At 44.4% G+C, this 17,909-nt stretch overlaps 1 protein-coding gene across 4 annotated transcripts in view; it reads left to right on the forward strand.

Annotated features, from left to right (window-relative positions):
* CKAP5 (cytoskeleton associated protein 5) overlaps window positions 1-15,385 on the forward strand; it is a 105,379-nt gene extending 89,994 nt beyond the window's left edge. For 2 of the 4 annotated variants that reach the window (XM_033207818.1, XM_033207817.1), the window contains exons 36-44: window positions 3,559-3,738; window positions 5,135-5,322; window positions 5,913-5,988; window positions 7,042-7,230; window positions 7,321-7,458; window positions 7,967-8,050; window positions 8,145-8,304; window positions 14,343-14,494; window positions 14,663-15,378. In XM_033207818.1, coding sequence (XP_033063709.1) covers window positions 3,559-3,738; window positions 5,135-5,322; window positions 5,913-5,988; window positions 7,042-7,230; window positions 7,321-7,458; window positions 7,967-8,050; window positions 8,145-8,304; window positions 14,343-14,494; window positions 14,663-14,905 — 1,410 coding nt within the window. In that variant the 3' untranslated portion in view covers window positions 14,906-15,378. Of the gene's footprint in view, window positions 1-3,558; window positions 3,739-5,134; window positions 5,323-5,912; window positions 5,989-7,041; window positions 7,231-7,320; window positions 7,459-7,966; window positions 8,051-8,144; window positions 8,305-14,342; window positions 14,495-14,662 lie in introns of all 4 variants that reach the window. The other 2 variants (XM_033207816.1, XM_033207819.1) reach the window with 2 other exon arrangements.
* The last annotated feature ends 2,524 nt before the right edge of the window (window positions 15,386-17,909 follow it).

Consider the following 17,909-nt stretch of genomic DNA (forward strand, 5'->3'; position numbering starts at 1 on the left):
TAAATATAACTTAAATGGGGTAATGACAGAGAGGAACTGAGTAGATACTTAGACTGGGTGATCAGGAAAACTCCTGATATCCTCGGGGCTAAGAGTACTCCAAGGAGAGGAAAGAGCTCGTATTCAGAGGCCTTAGGGCAGAAATGAGCTTGAAGTTCAAGGAAATGAGAGAAGGTTCATGTGCCTGGAGCATAGTGTTAAAGGGGGAGAATGATACAGAATGAGATTTGAGAGGCAGACAGTGATCATATCATGTAGGGCTTTAAAAGCACCAGGGTGAGTTGTTTGGATTTTATTTCAATTATGATGGGAAACCATTAGACATTTTTTAAAACAAGTCACGGGTGGGTATGGTGGCTCCTGCCTGGAGTCCCAGCTGCTCAGGTGGCTGAGGTGGGAAAATTGCTTGAGCCTGGGAGGTTGAGGCTGCAGTGAGCTGTGATTGCACCACTGTACTCCAGCCTGGGCGACAGAGTGAGACCATGTCTCAAAAAAATATATATAGGCCGGGTGCAGTGGCTCACACCTGTAATCCCAGTGCTTTGGGAGGCCAAGGTGGGTGGATCATGAGGTCAGGAGTTTGAGACCAGCGTGGCCAGTATGGTGAAATCTCATCGCTACTAAAAATACAAAAATTAGCTGGGCGTCGTAGCGCATGCCTATAGTCCCAGCTGCTCGGGAGGCTGAGGCAGGAGAATCACTTTAACCCGGGAGGCGGAGGTTGCAGTGAGCCGAAATCGTGCCACTATACCCCAGCCTGGGTGACAGAGCGAGACTCCATCCCCAAAAAATAAATTAATAAAATTTTAAAAATAACCCAAAGTGAATCAACAACAATGTGACAAAATGAGATTTTTTTGTAATTTTTTTTTTTTTTTTGAGATGGAGTCTCACCCTGTTGCCCAGTCTGGAGTGCGGTGGGGCAATTTCAGCTCACTGAATCCTCTGCCTCCTGGGTTCAAGCAATTCTCCTGCCTCGGCTTCCCTAGCAGCTGGGATTACAGGCACCCACCACCATGCCCAGCTAATTTTTGTATTTTTAGTAAAGACAGAGTTTCATGATGTTGACCAGACTGGTCTTAATCTCCTCACCTCAGGCGATCCACCTGCCTTGGCCTCCCAAAGTGCCGAGATTACAGGCGTGAGACACTGCGTAGGGTGCTACATTGATGGGATCCAGTGAGAGTTCTACATCACTTTGCTGATATTTCTGATGTTGCATAACCTGAATCATGGGAAACATGTACAAATTAAGGACATTTTATAAAGATTCAAGGTCAAAGCTGGGTGCAGTGACTCACGCCTGTAATCCCAGCACTTTGGGAGGCCAAGGTGGGCAAGATCACCTGAGGTCAGGGGTTCGAGACCAGCCTGATCAACATGGAGAAACCCTGTCTCTACTAAAAATACAAAAAACAATAGCCAGGCATGGAGGCGCACGCCTGTAATCTCAGCTACTCAGGAGGCTGAGGCAGGAGGATATCTTGAAATCCGGGAGGTGGAGGTTGCTGTGAGCCAAGATTGCACCATCGCGCTCCAGCCTGGGCAACAAGAATGAAACTTCATCTCAAAAAAAAAGAAAAAAAAAGATTGAAGGTCCAGAAAGTCAAGGAAACACTGAAGAATTGTCCTACACTATAAAGAGACTGAGAGACATGACAGGTAAATGCAGTGCGTGATTCTAGACTGGTCTTTTGCTTTAAAGGACATAATTGAGGTTATTGGAGAAAATGGAATGGGGTCTGAGGATTAGATTGTAGTGACATCAATGTTAATTTATTGATGTTGATGGTTTTATTGTACTTATGAAGGAGAATGTCCCTGTTGTTAATAAGTATACCCTAAAGTATCAGGGTCATGGAACATCAGATTGACAACTTTTAAATGATTCAGGATAAAAGAGTTCCTTTACCACCCTTTCAACGTTTCTGTAATGTACTTTTTTTTTCACCTTTGCAGATTTTTTGTTTGTGTTAATTGTGGAAGAAATTACATTCAAGGCAAGAGTGAATTCCAGTAATTCTTTTAGGAAGTTGTGGCCAAAATTTATATGAAAGGTACTATGGGCCGGGCGCCGTGGCTCACGCCTGTAATCCCAGCACTTTGGGAGGCCGAGACGGGCAGATCACGAGGTCAGGAGATCGAGACCATCCTGACTAATATGGTGAAACGCCGTCTCTACTAAAAATACAAAAATTAGCCAGGCGTGGTGGCAGGCGCCTGTAGTCCCAGCTACATGGGAGGCTGAGGCAGGAGAATGGTGTGAACCCGGGAGGCGGAGCTTGCAGTGAGTGGAGATCGTGCCACTGCACTCCAGCCCAGGCGACAGAGCGAGACTCCGTCTCAAAAAAAAAAAAAAGAAAGGTACTATGTGCCACTAGGATGATAATGGTGAAGAGGAAGGAAGTCATGGTTTCAGGGTTTCTTTTGGAAGTAGAATCCAGAACTTGCTAATAGATTGGATATAAACAATGCCTTATTACCATTAGTGACAACCAGTGCACTGAAACAGGACACTAGACCAATATGTGAGAAAGCTGAGGTTTTGAGTTTGGACCAGTAGTCTGATCTTTCTGAGCCTCACTTTTCATCTGGTAAATGGAGATCGTAATATCAGCCCTGTCTAAAGAGTCTAAAAAGCACTCTTTTTAATAAATTGAACATTTAAACATAAGGATTTTTGTTTTGTTTTGTTTTTGAGACGGAGTCTCGCTCTGTCGCCCAAGCTAGAGTTCAGTGTCGTGATCTTGGTTCACTGCAACCTCTGCCTCCTGGGCTCAAGCAATTCTCCTGCCTCAGCCTCCCGAGTAGCTGGGATTACAGGTGCCTGCCACCACACCAGGCTAATTTTTCTATTTTTGGTAGAGATGGGGTTTCACCATGTTGGCCAGGCTGGTCTCCAACTCCTGACCTCAAGTGACTCACCTACCTTGCCCTCCCAAAGTGCCGGGATTACAGACGTGAGCCACTGCACCCAGCCAAACATAAGGATTATTATTCCCTGAATTAGACAATGAGCCTCTTAGAATCGAACCTGTGACTAATTTATCTAATATCTTGCTCAGTAAATATTTGTTGAATGACTGAATCCCTAAGGACTAGTTATTTATATATAAATGGGGCCAGGCGCGGTGGCTCACACCTGTAATCCCAGCACTTTGGGAAGCTGAGGTGGGTGGATCACAAGGTCAGGAGTTTGAGATCAGCCTGGCCAACATGGTGAAACCCCATCTCTACTTAAAATACAAAAATTAGCTGGGCATGGTGGCAGGCGCCTGTAATCCTAGCTACTTAGGAGGCTGACGCAGGAGACTCACTTGAAACCGGAAGGTGAAGGTTGCAGTAAGCCAAGATTGTGCCACTGCACTCCAACCTGGGTGAAAGAGCAAAATAATAAATGAATGAAATAAATAAATAAAGTAAATGGGCTTTTTTTTAAGGTAAGACTTTGGAAGTGCTTTGCTATTAAATATTCTTACAGAGAAGTTTCGTATAGTGTCTTCCTGCTACTTTAGAATATAAAGCTTGGAAAATATATCTTGAAAATTTTGTTATCAGATCGATGAAGTCCTGAGACAGGAAGACAAAGCTGAAGCCATGTCCGGCCATATTGATCAGTTTCTGATAGCCACGTTTATGCAGCTAAGACTCATCTACAACACACACATGGCAGATGAGAAATTGGAGAAGGATGAGATCATCAAGTTGTATAGCTGTATCATTGGCAACATGATTTCGGTAAGGGCACCTCTGCAGGATTTCAGCTTCCCATCAATCTCTCAGCCTACATAGGTTCAAAAGCCAGAGTCTATGCAGATGTTGCAGTGAGTCCTGTGTCACTTGGTAGAATTTTACATGCATTGTATAGCAAGTTACTGATGGCCTCCATTGAATGTTTGGCTACACTCCATCCCACCTTACTGTTAGGATATAAAGTAAAATGCTTACAGACTACCTAGCTTCTTGCTGTCAGTTTCTTCATCAGGCATGGTAGGCCATAGCTGCCTTTCCACAGATAAGTATGGTTACATTAAAAATGCTAATTAGCCTGGTTTGATCAGTAGACATTGTATACATGTATTGAAATATCACTGTATTCCATAAATTTGTACAGTTATTACATGTTAGCTAAAAATAAAAGGGAAAAAATGTGTCAATGTTTTACCTTTAGAGCAGATTGTAAGGATAATAAAGACATCCTCACTCGGATTTCAGTATGCTTTCTTAAATTGGGGCTAAAAGGGTGGACTTAATGATACCAACTAGCCAGAAATTACAAATTTGGCATAACAATAAATAATTTCACATGTAAAAACAAATACTTTGGCCGGGAGCAGTGGCTCACGCCTGTAATCTCAGCACGTTGGGAGGCCGAGGCGGGTGGATCACGAGGTCAGGAGTTCAGGACCAGCCTGGCCGAGATGGTGAAACCCCATCTCTACTAAACATACAAAAAATTAGCCAGGCCTGGTGGCGGGCGCCTGGAATCCCAGCTACTCGGGAGGTTGAGGCAGAGAATTGCTTGAACCCAGGAGGCAGAGCTTGCAGTGAGCCGAGATCATGCCACTGCACTCCAGTCTGGGCGACAGAGCAGGACACCATCTCAAAAAAAAAACAAAAACAAACTTTTACAATTAGAAAGAAGCACACTGATTAATTTTGCCTATTACTAGAGGCTTTGGGGAGTGTGGTGATTTTGTTTTTTCGTTAATACTGTAAACACTAAAAACCACAACATAGTCAGGCACAGTGGCTCTCACCTGTAATCCCAGCACTTCGGGAGGCTGAGGCAGGTGGATTATGAGGTCAGGAGATCAAGACCATCCTGGCTAACACAGTGAAACCCCGTCTCTACTAAAAAAAAAAATACAAAAAATTAGCTGGGCGTGGTGGTGGGCGCCTGTAGTCCCAACTACTTGGGAGGCTGAGGCAGGAGAATGGCGTGAACCAGGGAGGCAGAGCTTCCAGTGAGCCGAAATCACGCCACTGCACTCCAGCCTGGGCACCAGAGGAGACTCTGTCTCAAAAAAAAAACAACATAATTGAATGTTTACCAGAATATGCCACCCACATTTCTATTCTTCACTCTCTATATTGAGTTTTACACCTCCCTGACACAAGTATGTCTGGATAGCTGTTTCAGATAGAGAGCCTTGCCCGGGAGGCGTCCACTGGAGTACTAAAAGACCTAATGCATGGCCTCATCACCTTAATGCTTGATTCTCGGATTGAAGATCTTGAGGAAGGACAACAGGTCATCCGCTCTGTGAACCTCTTGGTGGTGAAGGTTCTGGAGAAGTCAGACCAGACCAACATCCTGAGGTATATCTGTACTCTCAGTCAATAGAGCCTGGGGCATCCTCTCTTTTGTCTACGCTTAGAAACCATAACATCCATAGTCAACTTCCTAGGCAAGCTAACAATCATAAATCAACTTCCTCGGCACGCTTAAAGTTATAACTGATGTAGTTATATCAGTTATAACTTTGAGCGTGCCGAGGAAGTTGATTTATTACTCTTCTTCATCGTGGACCAAACGTATTTTAGCCTGAGACCATAGCTAAAACTAGTAAATACTTAGCCAGCCAATATCATGCATTTTCTAGAATAGGACTGTAAAGTTTGTCAGTTACATTTTTCTTGTACATTTCAGGTGCCTTTTATTCTTTCTCAGCTACCAATGACAATGAAAAATAGAGTCACAAACCTTACACTTACCAAGTGGTGACTTAAAAGGCTTAAACAATGTTTTATTTTCTTAACTGAACGTTAGGTAGTCCAAGACAATTCCTGATCCATGACCTCTCAATTTATTAGATGAATAGAGTAATCTCACTTGCCCTTTCAACTATTGATTTTAATTGGAATGCAGGTTTGAAACTTAATGCTGTTGTGTTGGATTTTTCTTCCAGTGCCCTACTTGTTTTGCTCCAAGACAGCCTGCTAGCAACAGCCAGTTCTCCCAAATTCTCAGAGCTTGTTATGAAGGTGAAGTTGAAATGATTTGATCTCTTTTCTTTCAAAGATGCAATCACTTTGTTAAAAGTATGGGGAAAGAGGAATTGGAGCTAAGAAAGACATAGGCTCATATCAACCAAGTCATACCTGAAAATATATTTTTCATAATAAAAATATTAATAAAATAATTTTTAAAAAATTTAGCCAGGTGCAGTGGCATGCACCTATAGTAACAGCTACTCGGGAGGCTGAGGTGAGGAGATTACTTGAACCCAGGAGTGAGCTTGATCATACCACTATACTCCAGCCTTGGCAACAGTGAGACCCAATCTTTAAAATATATATGTGTTTATGGTTTATATATATGTGTGTGTGTGTGTGTGTTATATATATGTATTATATATGTATATATTATACATACACATACATACACACACACATATATATATATGAATTGGTCTTCAGTTTTTCCCTTCCTACAATTTGTATTCTAAGTTCAGGCCTAAACAGTTCGTGGCCTCAAACAGTGAAAGGGAGGAGGTATTTTGTAAATATTTTACTAATTCTGTGAGGATCAAAAGGAAAGAAGTTTGAAGCAGATTTCATTTATTTTGGGGAAAAAGATATGTACAGCCCTATGATATTTGGCCTCTTTTGTGAAAGAGACCAAATGAACATATTTATAACATTGTAATACTGTTATTACACTGAATTAGTATCAGATATTTTGTCCCCTTGCATTAGATTTGGTTAAGCAATATGAACTACTTTACTCTCAGGAACCAAGGAAACCCAAGAGAGAATTTCCACCAGGTTAAATGATGGCCCCTAGCTCTGGGGAGTGGGAAGAAGTGGAGATGGATGATTAGATATGAATGACTGGACACACTTCAGCTGGTGTCATGATAGAATTGATTTAAAACTTTCATGTTTTAGCAGCTGAACTTGAAAGATATGATGTGCCACATTTATAGCCCTGGCCATCTTTTAGAAGTGAGCCCAGAGCTTAGGGAATATGAATGGTGACAAATTATCCTCATTCTTCAGTCACTCCTTCTAACTCTTTTATTCTTTTTTCAATAGTGTCTCTGGAGAATGGTTCGACTATTGCCTGATACCATCAATAGCATTAACCTAGACAGAATTCTTCTGGATATCCACATTTTCATGAAGGTCTTCCCCAAAGAGAAACTGAAGCAATGCAAAAGTGAATTTCCCATAAGGACCCTAAAGACCCTGCTACACACCTTATGCAAATTAAAAGGACCCAAGGTGAGTAAGAATCACAACTGGTCTCTGAGGGAGCTTGAGAGAAAATCATAGAAATGGCAATGCTATCAGTCGTGCATGTGTCTCCCTCAGATCCTGGACCACCTAACGATGATCGACAACAAAAACGAGTCTGAGCTGGAGGCCCATCTCTGCCGGATGATGAAGCACAGTATGGACCAGACTGGGAGCAAGTCTGATAAGGAAACAGAAAAGGGAGCATCTCGAATAGTGAGTGGCCTGACTGGAAAGATTGAGGGAAATGAGGCTATACCGGAAGTGATCTTATCTAAGTTGTAGGTCACCAGGATACTCTTTCCGAAGGTCCAAGGTGAAGGTTCGTGGACTGGTCCAGTCAGTCTCCTGCTGTGGTGCAGTAACCATTTCCACCTTGAAATTTTAAAATCTAAACTAAATATAACCATGTGTTTTTTGGTCCCCAAGAAAGATGCCTAAGGCATTGGTCACCAGATAAATAGCTAGCTCTACTCAACCTGGAAAGAATGTGTCAGTTCCTTCTCCATCAAGTTGAGGTGGAAATCTGAGACTGGAGGCATTCAGTAACCCAGAATGTTAGTGCTTCTGCTGCAAGACCTGCATCATTGGTGCATCTGTTATCTGTAGGAACATACCAATAAGGCCCCAGATTTTGAGATATTTTCTGTTCACATCCAACCATCAGTTCCTAGTTAATAACTCAAGTCTAACCAATTCTTCCTTATGTCTTTCAACTTTTCAGGATGAAAAATCATCAAAGGCCAAAGTGAATGATTTCTTAGCTGAGATTTTTAAGAAGATTGGCTCTAAAGAAAACACTAAAGAGGTGAGAGTGAAAGGGTTAATCTGAATAGGGGTCTGCTTTATGGTAAAGGGACACTAACATTCATCCCCACCTCTTCCCTTTTCCTGTTCACCAGGGGCTAGCAGAGTTATATGAATATAAGAAGAAATACTCAGATGCTGACATTGAACCATTTCTGAAAAATTCCTCACAGTTCTTCCAGAGCTATGTTGAAAGAGGCCTTCGGGTGATTGAGATGGAGAGGGAGGGCAAAGGTCGTATTTCCACTTCAACAGGTATGATTTCCTTTTCTAGCTCCAGGAATAAGCTCAAAATAGCTCCTAGCTCAGGAACCTGAAGTTTTGGTTGGTTTAAATTCATATCCATGAACCTCAATACTTAATGGTCACCAAATGATCTTCCCATTGCTATATCCAGTAGTCAATTCTTAGCCACCTGAATTGGCCCATCATCAGTATTTCACAGTGGCAAATTGTTCCCTGCCCTTGAGACAGCTTCTTCACTTCACTTCCAGTTCTCCGTGCTGTCTTGTTTTCCTCCAGTCTCACTGGCTATTCCTTCTTGGCCTTTGACTGATTCTTGCTCACTCGCTCTGACCTCTTTTTTTTTTTTTTTTTTTTTTTTTTGAGACGGAGTTTCGCTCTTGTTGCCCGGGCTGGAATGCAATGGCGCAATCTTGGGTTCAAGCGATTATCCTGCCTCAGCCTCCTGAGTAACTGGGATTACAGGCATGCGCCACCACGCCCAGCTAATTTTTTGTATTTTTAGTAAAGACAGGGTTTCTCCATCCTGGCTAACACGGTGAAACCCCGTCTCTACTAAAAATACAAAAATTAGCCGGGTATGGTGGCGGGCACCGTGGCAGGCGCCTATAGTCCCAACTACTCAGGAGGCTGAGGCAGGAGAATGGTGTGAACCCAGGAGGCAGAGGTTGCAGTGAACCGAGATCACGCCGCTGCACTCCAGCCTGGGGGACAGAGTGAGACTCCATCTCAAAAAAAAAAAAAAAAGACAGGGTTTCTCCATGTTAGGCTGGTCTGGAACTCCTGACCTCAGGTAATCTGCCTGCCTTGGCCTCCCAGAATGCTGAGATTATAGGCATGAGCCACCACGCCCGGCCTCACTCTGACCTTTTAATGCGGACATCCCCCAGGGTTCAGTCTATGGTTGTCTTCTCTCTTTCTCTTATTTCCTTGATGAATTCATCTACTTCACCACTTTAAATAACATTTAAATCTCCAGCTTAGACCTCCTTCCTGATTTCCAAACTGCTATATCCTACATGATATCTCCACCTGGGTTTCAAATAGACATTGTTTCTTTTTTTTTTTTTTTTTGAGACAGAGTCTCACTCTGTCGCCCAGCAGGCTGGGGTGCAGTGGTGTAATCTTCGCTTACTGCAACATCCACCTCCCAGGTTCAAGTGATTCTCCTGCCTCAGCCTCTTGAGTAGCTGGGACCACAGGCAGGTGCCACCACACCCAGCTAATGTGTGTATTTTTGATGGAGATGGGGTTTCGCCATGTTGGCCAGTCTCAAAAGCAAACAACAAAAAAAACTAAAGTCCTGATCATCCTGTAAGCCTGATCCATTTACTTTTGTTTTGTTTTGTTGTTTTTTGTTTTGTTTTGTTTTGAGACAGTCTCGTTCTGTTGCCCGGGCTGGAGTGCAGTACAGGTTTAAGCAATTCTCCTGCCTCAGCCTCCCAAGTAGCTGGGACTACAGGCGCCTGCCACCACGCCCAGCTAATTTTTTGTGTTTTTAGTAGAGACAGGGTTTCACCATGTTGGCCAGGCTGGTCTCGATCTCCTGACCTCATGTTCTGCCCACCTTGGCCTCCCAAAGTGCTGGGATTACAGGCGTGAGCCACCGCGCCCAGCCGATTCATTTACATTTTTCTCCATCTTGGTTGACATCAACTTTATCCTTCAAGTTTGTTCAGATCCAAAGCTTTTGAGTCTTCTCTTCTGTCAGGAAATTATTTTGGCTGTACCTGCAAACCATATGCAGAATTCATCCACACTTCTCCTCACCTTCACTGCTACTACCTTGGTGTGGTGTGTTCTCTCTCATCTGTGTTATTGTACTGTCTTCCTACTTGATCTCCCTGCTTCTACCCTGCCTCCCTCTATTCTTTCCTACACATAGCATCAAAATGACTCTAATGAAACATTTTCCAGAGGCTCTCCCTTTCACTCAGCAAAAGCAAAAGGCCCTTTAAAGGTCTCTGAGGTCCTGTGTTTATAGGACCTGCGAATGCCTCTAGTACCTCATCCCCTAGTCCTCTTCCTGTTGTTTCACTCCAGCCCCACCAGCCCCCTTGTTTCTTTTTGAGTCAGGGTCTCGCTCTCTCACTCAGGCTGGAGTGCAGTGGTGTGATCATGGCTCACTGGGTTCAAGAAGTCCTCCCACCTCAGCCTCCCGAGTAGCTGGGGCTACAAGTGCATGCCACCATGCCTGGCTAATTTTTGTATTTTTTGTAGAGACGGGATTTCTCCTTGTTGCCCAGGCTGCTCTCTAACTCCTGGGCTCAAGTGATCCACCCACCTCGGCCTCCCAAAGTTCTGGGATTTCAGGTGTGCGCCATCATGCCTGGCCTCTCTCCCGGTTGTTTCTGGAACACACCAGCCATGTGTCTTCTTAGGGCCTTTGCACTGGCTATTTCTTACAAATAAATGCTCCTCCTAAGATGGCTTTGTTGCCTAGCTCCCTTTCCTTTTTCACATCTTTGTTCAAATACCATCTTAGTAAAACCTTTTTTTTTTTTTTGAGATGGAGTCTTGCCCTCTCGCCCAGGGTGGAATTCTGTGGCACGATCTTGGCTTACTGCAGCCTCTGCCTCCCAGGTTTAAGAGATTCTCTTGCCTCAGCCTCCCGAGTAGCTGGGAATATAGACGTGCACCTCCATGCCCAGCTAAGTTTTGTAGTTTTAGTAGAGGCAGGGTTTCACCATATTGGCCAGACTGGTCTCCAACTCCTGACCTCAGTTGATCTGCCCTCCTTGGCCTCCCAAAGTACTGGGATTACAGGCATGAGCCACTGTGCCTGGCCAGTAAAACCTTATTGTTTAAAACTTACAACCTATCCCTCACCCCACCATAGCACTTACACCTCTAACATACTATATAATGTAGTATTTATTAGGTTAATTGTTCAGCATCTGTGTCTAGTCATGCATATCAATATTTTGGCCAATGATGGACTGCATATATGATGGTGGTCCCATAAGATTATTTATTTGAGACAGGGTCTCACTCTGTCATGCAGGCTGGAGTGCAGTGACGATCTCGGCTCACTGCAACCTCCATCTCCTAGGTTCAAGTGATTCTTTTGCCTTGGCCTCCTGAGTAGCTGGACAGTTGCATGCCACCACACCCAGCTAATTTTGTGTTTTTTTTTTTTTTTCTTTTTTGAGACAGAGTCTTGCTCTGTCGCCCAGCCTGGAGTGCAGTGGTGCGATTTCGGCTCACTGCAAGCTCCGCCTCCCGGGTTCACACCATTCTCCTGCCTCAGCCTCCCGAGTAGCTGGGACTACAGGCACCCGCCACCACGCCCAGCTAATTTTTTTGTATTTTTAGTAGAGACGGGGTTTCACTGTGGTCTCAATCTCCTGACCTCGTGATCCACCCACCTCGGCCTCCCAAAGTCCTAGGATTACAGGTGTGAGCCACCATGCCCAGCCAGTCCCATAAGATTATAATGGAGCTGAAAAATTCCTATCACCTGATGATACCATAGCTGTCATAATGTCGTAGCACAATTATTTTTGTATAAGTTTAGTGTAGCCTAAGTGTACAGTGTTTATAAAGTTGACAGTAGTGTCCTAGGCTTTCACCTTCACACACCACTCACTCACCCAGAGCAACTTCCAGTGCTGCAAGCTCCATTCGTGGTAAATGCCCTACACAGGTGTACCATTTATCTTTTATATGGCATTCTTATTGTACCCTCTCTCTGTTTAGATACATACTTAACATTGTGTTAAAATTACCTACACTATTCAGTGTAGTAACAAGCTATACAGGCTTGTAGCCTAGATATGTGGCAGGTTATACCAACTAGGTGTTCGCATAACTATGAAATTACCTAACAAATGCATTTCTCAGAACATGCCCCTGCCCTTAAGCCACATGATGTTATTCGTTAAATGATATGAATGAATGCAGTAACTAAGTTTAAGCTGAAATGTTACTGCCCCCACAGTTAGAAAGTCCCTGTTTGAGAATTAACTGCTCACAGGATCTAGAGACAAACAGAAGACTTAGGAGGTTTCAGTTATAGAAAATAACTATCAGACCGGGCGCGGTGGCTCAAGCCTGTAATCCCAGCACTTTGGGAGGCCGAGACGGGCGGATCACGAGGTCAGGAGATCGAGACCATCCTGGCTAACACGGTGAAACCCCGTCTCTACTAAAAACTACAAAAAACTAGCCAGGCGACGTGGCGGCGCCCATAGTCCCAGCTACTCAGGAGGCTGAGGCAGGAGAATGGCGTGAACCCGGGAGGCGGAGCTTGCAGTGAGTTGAGATCCGGCCACAGCACTCCAGCCTGGGTGACAGAGCGAGACTCCGTCTCAAAAAAAAAAAAAGAATAACTATCATGAGCCTTAAACCAAGACAAGACAGACCCAAGTGCAAAAGTGCTCTCTCATCAGTCCTGTGCTTAGTTCTTTCCGAGTTTAGTGACATTCACCTGCTCTTACATTTGAGAATGTGTTTGCCTGTCAAAGCATGTCATGTCTCTTTGTGGTTTTCAGACCCTGATCATATCTACTCTCAGCCTGTGTCTTGCTGGGCTGAAGCTTCAGTTAATTTTGTTCTCTTAAACAGGAGTTCTTGTTTTTGACACCTTAAATTATGCCTTTCCAAGACTTTACAAGTCTTTTTATTTTTTGAGATGAGGTCTCTTTGTTTTTGTGGGGTTTTTTTGAGACAGGGTCTCTCTCTGTCACCCAGGCTGGAGTGCAGTGGTACGATCTAGGCTCACTGCAGCTTCTGCCTCCTGGGTTCAAGTGATTCTCTTGCCTTGGCCTCCCGAGTAGCTGGGATTACAGGTGTGAGCCACCATCCCCAGCTAATTTTTGAATTTTTTTTAGAGACAGGGTTTCACCATGTTGGCCAGGCTGGTCTTGAACCCCTGACCTCTAAGTGATCCACCTGCCTCGGTCTCCCAAAGTGCTGGGATTACAGGCGTGAGCCACTGGGCCTGGCCAGGGTCTTGTTTTGTTGCCCAGGCTGGTCTTTAATGAAAAAGACCTCTAAGGCGTTAAAGTGTGGTGCACAAAATGTCAAACAGTATGCCACATGTAAACATACCATGGTTTGATCAGGGCAGGCATTCTATCCTCATTTCCAAAGCCCTTTTTGGGGATGTTCGACATGTGATAATTTTGGCCTAAACAGCACATTTGCAACCCAGCATGTATTCCCACTGATTATTAAATTGATTTTGTGCCTTAGAGTATTCAGACATCTCTTACTGTTGGCTTTTACATAGTTCATTTTTCACCCCCTCTGAGGATTGTCCTCATCTTTACATTAAAGGAGTCCTTTTTCCCTGGAGTAACCTGTTCTACCTTTCTGTTTACCATAAGGCAGTGTTTCCTCCCAGTATCTTACCTTTGGGGCCTGTGGAGTGCATTTGCATTGATACCAAGTGAAATATTTTAAAGGCCTGCGTTGTATCATTGTTCATTCTCAGAAATTTAGGAAGTGTGATGGATTTTTTCTTGTTTTGGTTTTCCTCTCTCCTGCCAGATATTGATCTTAGTGGTAGGTTACAGACCCTCCAGTTCGACGCCCTCTTTAGGTAATTGTTGGACACCTCCTTCTCTTCCCCATGAATACACCATAGCCTTGGACATCTTGCTTCCTTCACAGGTTCAAATGAGTGTCTCCTATGTGACATTGGTCCAAACGTAATCTAATTCTTCCAAACATTTAAGGTCCTCTGGTTTTTCAGTTGGGCAATTACAGTATCCTCAGGAGTAGCTTCAGCTTTTTGGATTGCCCAAGTCAGCCCTGGGATTACTGGAGTATAATCCCCTGCATAACCCAGGATGCAGATGGATGACCCAATTTACATTCTGCCTTTCTCTATCAATTTTTCTCAAGAAGCTTATATTGTATATTTCAGAGCACCCTTATCACCAACTCCAGGTAAATTCTCGTGGAATTTTTAGTTTTCAAGTATAGTAACAATATTCAAGCCCCAGGAAATTCTTAATTGTTCTTTTTGGTGGGACATTAACCAAGGCACTTTAGAAGGGGGATATGTGGATATCTGAATATTCTTTCTACCTTTTCCTCTCTAGGCATCTCCCCTCAGATGGAGGTCACATGTGTGCCCACACCCACAAGCACAGTGTCCTCCATAGGTAACACAAATGGGGAAGAAGTGGGGCCATCTGTCTACCTGGAAAGGCTAAAGATCCTCCGACAGCGATGTGGTCTGGACAACACAAAGGTACTGCTCTTTTTCTTCTGTGCAGCTCAGGGAGGGTAGTCACAAGCAGGTCCGAGGCAGGCTGGCCCACAGAGAAGTGTAAAGCTTAGACTTGCTGTATGTGGTTCTGGAGCTGCATCTTGACCTGCTTGACCTGACCTTAGACAATCTCTCTCCTTCTCTCAATAGCAAGATGACCGACCTCCTTTGACCTCTTTGCTCTCCAAACCAGCAGTTCCTACTGTTGCCTCTTCCACAGACATGCTCCACAGCAAACTCTCTCAGCTCCGGGAGTCTCGGGAGCAGCACCAGCATTCAGACCTGGATTCTAACCAGACTCACTCTTCAGGAACTGTGACCTCCTCCTCCTCCACAGCTAACATAGACGACTTGAAAAAAAGACTGGAGAGAATAAAGAGCAGTCGCAAATGAAGCTGCCCCATTCCCCTGGCACCCTGCAGCTTTAGTTTACTAAACTAGAAGTCCTCATAGTTTAAAGTGGCCTCAGCAGGCCTAGTGTATACAGACTGGTTGTACGTATCATGCCGTGGAGCTGGGGGAGGAGTCGTTGTGGCACAAGTACTTGTACATACTCTGCTTCTCTTCGTCAGGGTCCCGCTGCTCTAGAAGACTGTCCGTGGATGAGTTTAGTGTACAGACTTGTAAACAGCTGCCCCCTTTGCTCAGTCTAGTTCCCAGATCCTTTTCTTTTTAATTGCTCATTTGTAAAATTGTCCTAATCTTTCCTAGCTTTCTAATAGTTAATATTAGAAACTCTTTAATAGTTTTCCTTTCAGTTTGTGAGCTCTTCTCTGTCGCCCTGAAGGGTCACTGTATTCTGTATGAATGCATGGCATGATACAACTAATTTAAGAGTCTTTTATAAATAAAGTTTGCATTAACTATACCTGACTCCCAAGATGCTCCATATCATGGAGTGTTGGGCAGCAATTTTTTAACTTCTTTTGGTACCAGCTGGGTATTGAGCCAGTTAGAGGAAGGTTCATTACTGCTTACAGAGCTTCCCTTTTTCTTGGCTCACAGACTTGAAGCTGTCTTTTATTCCTTTGGAATGGAAGGAACTCTCCTTTCCTGCTCTCCACATGCAGCGCCTAGGGAGCAGAAAAATCTCATCCTTCCTTGTTTTGAGATTTTGGTCATGATTTCCCTCTGCTCATCACCAGTTGTTTGAAGGAGCTCTTGGGCATCCTACCACTTTGCTGACCAAAGGCACACAAGATTGCGCCCAGAGATTGGCTGGGCTTCAGTGGTTCTCACACTACAACTAGATTTGTGTTCATTTGACTCATGGAGTTTGGAAAGCTTAGTGGTTTCCTGCTTGGTTATATGAGTCTCTTTTGGTCCAGGCTAACAGTTGCTTCACGTTCAGTCAGAGTAAGGATGAGAAAGCTGAGTATTCACCTCTGGAATAAATTCCACAGGACCTCCCTCCACAGTCAGAAAAACTCTTCAGGATGAAAAGGTTCTGGATTGAGGAGGAGATTTTGGGCAGTTGTAAAGTTCAAAGGAACTTGTCTGTTGTAGCCTACCTTCAACTCAATTGATGTCTAAGAAATGAAAGACTGATGGAAGATTAATCCTGTAAAGGTTCCAGTCATCGTTTTCAGGTGACCCTGGAGCCTCCTGAAATTAAACTTGTCTCTCCTTTATAGTGGGAACATGGGAGTGGGTATTTGTCCACTGAGGGATGATGGAGGCGTTTGCTTCTATAGTGGAAAGACATATTTAGAAAGAATGGCTACAAAGGCTGGGCCTGGTGGCTCATTCATATAACCTTAGCATTTTGGGAGGCTGAGGTGGGTGGATCACTTGAGCCCAGGAGTTCAAGACCAACATGGCTCTACCAAAAAAAAACAAAAATTAGCTGGGTATAGTGGTTCAAGCCTGTAGTCCCAGCTACTTGGGAGGCTGAGGTGGGAGGATCATCTGAGCCCAGGAGGTCAAGGCTGCAGTGAGCCATGATCACTCCACTGCACTCCAGCCTGGGCAACAGAGCGAGACCCTGTCTCAAAAATGAGGAGGGAAAAAAAAAAAGAGTGGCTGTACTCCGGTTCTGGAATTAGCACAGCTGACTTGAAAAACCCAAGTACCTAGAGCTTACAACACTGACTGCTATGTTGGAAGAAAACAGACTTACAAGAATGTGTGTTCTTGTTTAAAAAGCAGGTCCTGCATGTTACAGGCAATTCTGAATCCCTTCCCCCTTGATCGAGATGATGCCCTGGGCTGCCACATCCTGCAAGCTCACTACCTTTCGGTCAACCAGAACCAAAGAATGAGGCCAAGGAACTCTGTCCTACTTGTTTTCTGATGTGTTGAAAAATGAGGAGAAAAAAAAAAGGTTGAGGGGAGGGCGCTAAAGATCCCTATCTCAGGTCCCTTCCCGCTGAAAACCATGTTAGAAGATCCTAGGCCAGGTACTATAGCCACAGGATTTTCCTGCTCCACTCCACTATCCTGTGCCTAAGGCAGACGTTGATACTCATTCTTTCCCTGAGCTCATGGATGAGACTTATCAAGACGGAGCCATGCTCCATCCCATGATCTGTCTGCATCGGCCTCAGCCTCCCAAAGTGCTGGGATTACATGTGTGGGCCACATCCAGTCAGATCCGATTGTTTTTTCTGTTTAAGATGTCGCCCAGGCTGGAGTGCAGTGGTGCAATCTTGTCTCACTGCAAGCTCCGCCTCCCGGGTTCACACCATTCTCCTGCCTCAGCCTCCCGAGTAGCTGGGACTACAGGCGTCCGCCACCACACCCGGCTAACTTTTGTATTTTTAGTAGAGACAGGGTTTCACCGTGTTAGCCAGGATGGTCTACGATCTCCTGACCTTGTGATCCGTCCGCCTTGGCCTCCCAAAGTGCCAGCATGAGCTACTGCACCCGGCCCTGAGTTTTATAAACAGGGTTTCACTGTCACCCAGGCTACAGTGCAAGTGCAGTGATGTGATCATGGCTCACTGCAGCCTCAACCTCCTGGGCTCAAGTGATCCTCCCAAGTAACCTTGACTACAGGCACATGCCACCACACCCAGCTAATTTTATTTTTTGGGGTCTCACCACATTGCCCAGACTGATCTCGCATTCCTAGCCTCAACCTTAGTCTCCTAAATTGCTGAGATTACAGATGTGAGCTACCATGCCCCACCTGATCTGACATCATTTTAAATGATATGAGGGAAGATGTAGGGAGTTAACTAAAAAAGCACCGGCCTCACTCAATATTTTCTATATTTGAAGTCCTACTTTGACCTTTCTTAGCCATGTGACTTTAGACAAGGTACTTCTCCAAATCTCAGTTTACTCACCTACCTCTTATGAGGATTAAATGAGATAATCCGTTAAAGCCCAGAGGGTGGAATATCTTAAATGCCTGTAAATTCAACCTGCCATCTTTCCTCTCACCTGGCCCTGC

This window comes from Trachypithecus francoisi, unplaced genomic scaffold (assembly GCF_009764315.1).
Source record: "Trachypithecus francoisi isolate TF-2019V2 unplaced genomic scaffold, Tfra_2.0 Lachesis_group8, whole genome shotgun sequence".
Lineage (NCBI taxonomy): Eukaryota > Metazoa > Chordata > Mammalia > Primates > Cercopithecidae > Trachypithecus > Trachypithecus francoisi.